The sequence below is a fragment of the Tachysurus fulvidraco genome, chromosome 25 (genome assembly GCF_022655615.1).
Source record: "Tachysurus fulvidraco isolate hzauxx_2018 chromosome 25, HZAU_PFXX_2.0, whole genome shotgun sequence".
NCBI lineage: Eukaryota > Metazoa > Chordata > Actinopteri > Siluriformes > Bagridae > Tachysurus > Tachysurus fulvidraco.
Window position 1 is genome coordinate 1,234,450 of NC_062542.1, and position 2,500 is coordinate 1,236,949.

The window sequence follows — 2,500 nt, forward strand, 5'->3', positions numbered from 1 at the left end:
TGCAGCTATAAGTTTATAAGGATTTTTTAGTTCACACTTAAATTCAGATATACAACGTTTTACTGTAAACCTGCAAACACAACGGCTTATTAACCAGCAGCAAACTGATAACTAAACTCATCTGAGGTTAACAGTCACAAAACATTTGCCTTATGAAGTCCATCACAGCTCACATGTCCTGCTTCAGTGTGATCATGGGCTGAAGAGAGAAGCAGAACAAAAGGATTTTCATCAATAATCGATGACTGTGTATAAGAAGTCCACATGTCCTGCTCACTTCATCACACTACAGCACTGGTGAACGATATTCTAAGCTTTTCTTTATACTTTTACAGCAAGCACTTTTTCAGTACACCAGAAAGTCATGCTTTAATCTGAGGTTTGTCAGATTTTATCTGATTTTGCCGCAACGTTTGCCTTCAAGCATGCAATTACAGTATTTTTTGTTTAAAAAAAACTTGACAATATTAAGAAAATAAGAACATTTAACTATACGTAGAATTATTATTTTTCTCTCTGGTAAATCTACAACCTTAAGGTGTCCCTTTAAATATAAAACCCAAGACAGAATGTGTTGTTGAACACTTTGTAAAAAGCTAAGCTAAGGAACAAACTCCAAATTACTTTCTTCTTAATAACAAACTTGTCAGGAGTTTAACATCTACATCTCTTACTTATGTTCTTAGAAAAATATCGTTCTTTAAGGGTTCTTTGGATTAGTAAGTTCTCATTATCCTAAAACAGAAACTCTGTTGTAAAGCTCTTGTTCTTTAAAACTTCCTGTGTTTCTCTTCCTGTTTTTTTTTCTGTAGTAAGTTAAATAAAATCTGAGTGTGTATTAAATGAAGCTGAATGGGTTTTTGTTCATTACCAGGCTGTTGAAATGAGTTCGACACAATGCTTTACTCTCCCAGTGGATCAGGATCACAGAGAGGAGAAACTCGAAGAGGAACAACACTAAAAACATCCAGTTTAATCCCATCCACATTTTAAATGTCTGTATAAAGGGTAGAAAAAGTTGTTGTAAGTCATGTGCATTGTGTTGATTACAGAACTGACCATGCTACAGTAATGAAATGAAGGAAATCTCTCTAAGCAAATACTGAAATTATATACTGTGATCTACTGAAATCATCACTGAGGATTATAATTAATATTTACCTGAAGAGGACCATAAAAGCCGTAATATTCTTCACTAATTTCCACACATGTATAAATGACCAGGCTAATTGCCAAGCAGAGGCTAATGATGTTGAAGACAAACGACACCTTCATCTGTTTTCAAAGACAAAAAACAACGTTATTAATTTCCATGTAAACTCACTGAAGATTTTCACATGAAGAAACAACAAGAGTTCAGGTCATTAGAGAGAAGAGAGTTTTATACGTACCAAGGGCATTAAGGGAGTTTGTGCAGCGGCGATCGCAAGACTGCCAGAAACAAAGAACTGAAAAAAACAAAGAAATCTGATTGTAGGATGTGAGACAATAGAATAGATTAACAATTAGCTAATAAAGTGATTCAGAGAGTTTAATTATATTTTATAAATAAAGCCCTAATTCTAATAAATGCCTGTTTTCTTCATTCCAACTGTTCACTCAAAGTTATTCTTAAATACTCTGTACATGTTTTGTAGTAGAATATGAGTGAGAGAAGTGATGGAGGTTTTTACTGTAAACTTGGACACCTCTGACTCACCAGGATGCTGAGAATCATGACAATATAAGTAAAAGGAAGATGATAATAATAGTAGCTGATTTTGATTACTCCCAAACACAGGATAAAGACTGCAGTGGCGATCTGAGCTGCCTTAAACACAAGAGAAGAAAAAACACAACTACAATAATAATTCCTGCATATAACAGTTATATCTGGTGTTATTATGAATATATAGTGGTGTGTATTTATAAAAGATATAAACATGCAGGTCAATGCAGATGACTTCATTTAACATGAAAGATTAACAGTGATTGTGTCTAGAAATAAATGTCACTAATGATCCTTTTCTCCTGAGAAACTCAACATTACCGAGATGTTGTTGACAAAATGATGAATGCAGTTCACATGAACGCTATGAACAGAACACACACTCTCACACACACATCTTTAAACTGCATGCTATCAGACACCAGGAGATCTTCCTCACTAGTGGCTTAATTCAGTTCTACTGTATGTGACTTTGGTCAAATTGTTTGTTATTTAATGGTTTTATTTTTTGTTAAATGTAGAAGCTGAATGGATGGAGATGTGGAATTGTGTTGAGTTGTGAGTCATCCTACCCCGAGTGCTTTGGGCCAGCCGCGCTGATACACTTTATAGGTGTCCTTGAACCTGCAGCTGAATTTGTCAGGCATGAGCTGTCCCTCTGCTGCGTTCCTGACACTAGTGAGAGGGATGGTGATGACCATGCAGTCGTCCGGTTTGAACGTGTACCTCATTGTTCTGGTGGAGAGAGAGAGAGAGAGAGAGAGAGAGAGAGAGAGAGAGAGAGAGAGAGAG

At 35.8% G+C, this 2,500-nt stretch overlaps 1 protein-coding gene and 1 long non-coding RNA gene across 3 annotated transcripts in view; one reads left to right on the forward strand and one right to left on the reverse strand.

Moving 5' to 3' along the window:
• Window positions 1-107: 107 nt before the first annotated feature.
• The window catches only part of LOC125138337, a 4,543-nt gene continuing 2,150 nt past the window's right edge, over window positions 108-2,500 (reverse strand). Inside the window, exons 2-7 of one of the 2 annotated variants that reach the window (XM_027133296.2) lie at window positions 2,281-2,443; window positions 1,700-1,810; window positions 1,392-1,448; window positions 1,162-1,275; window positions 872-997; window positions 108-199 (exon numbers count right to left, since the gene is read on the reverse strand). In XM_027133296.2, the coding sequence (XP_026989097.2) occupies window positions 170-199; window positions 872-997; window positions 1,162-1,275; window positions 1,392-1,448; window positions 1,700-1,810; window positions 2,281-2,439 (597 nt within the window). In that variant the 5' untranslated portion in view covers window positions 2,440-2,443 and the 3' untranslated portion in view covers window positions 108-169. The remainder of the gene's footprint in view (window positions 200-871; window positions 998-1,161; window positions 1,276-1,391; window positions 1,449-1,699; window positions 1,811-2,280; window positions 2,444-2,500) is intronic. The other variant, XM_047808505.1, reaches the window with a different exon arrangement.
• The window catches only part of LOC125140224, a 9,665-nt gene continuing 7,370 nt past the window's right edge, over window positions 206-2,500 (forward strand). Inside the window, exon 1 of the long non-coding RNA XR_007139479.1 lies at window positions 206-538. This is a non-coding gene — a long non-coding RNA (uncharacterized LOC125140224). The remainder of the gene's footprint in view (window positions 539-2,500) is intronic.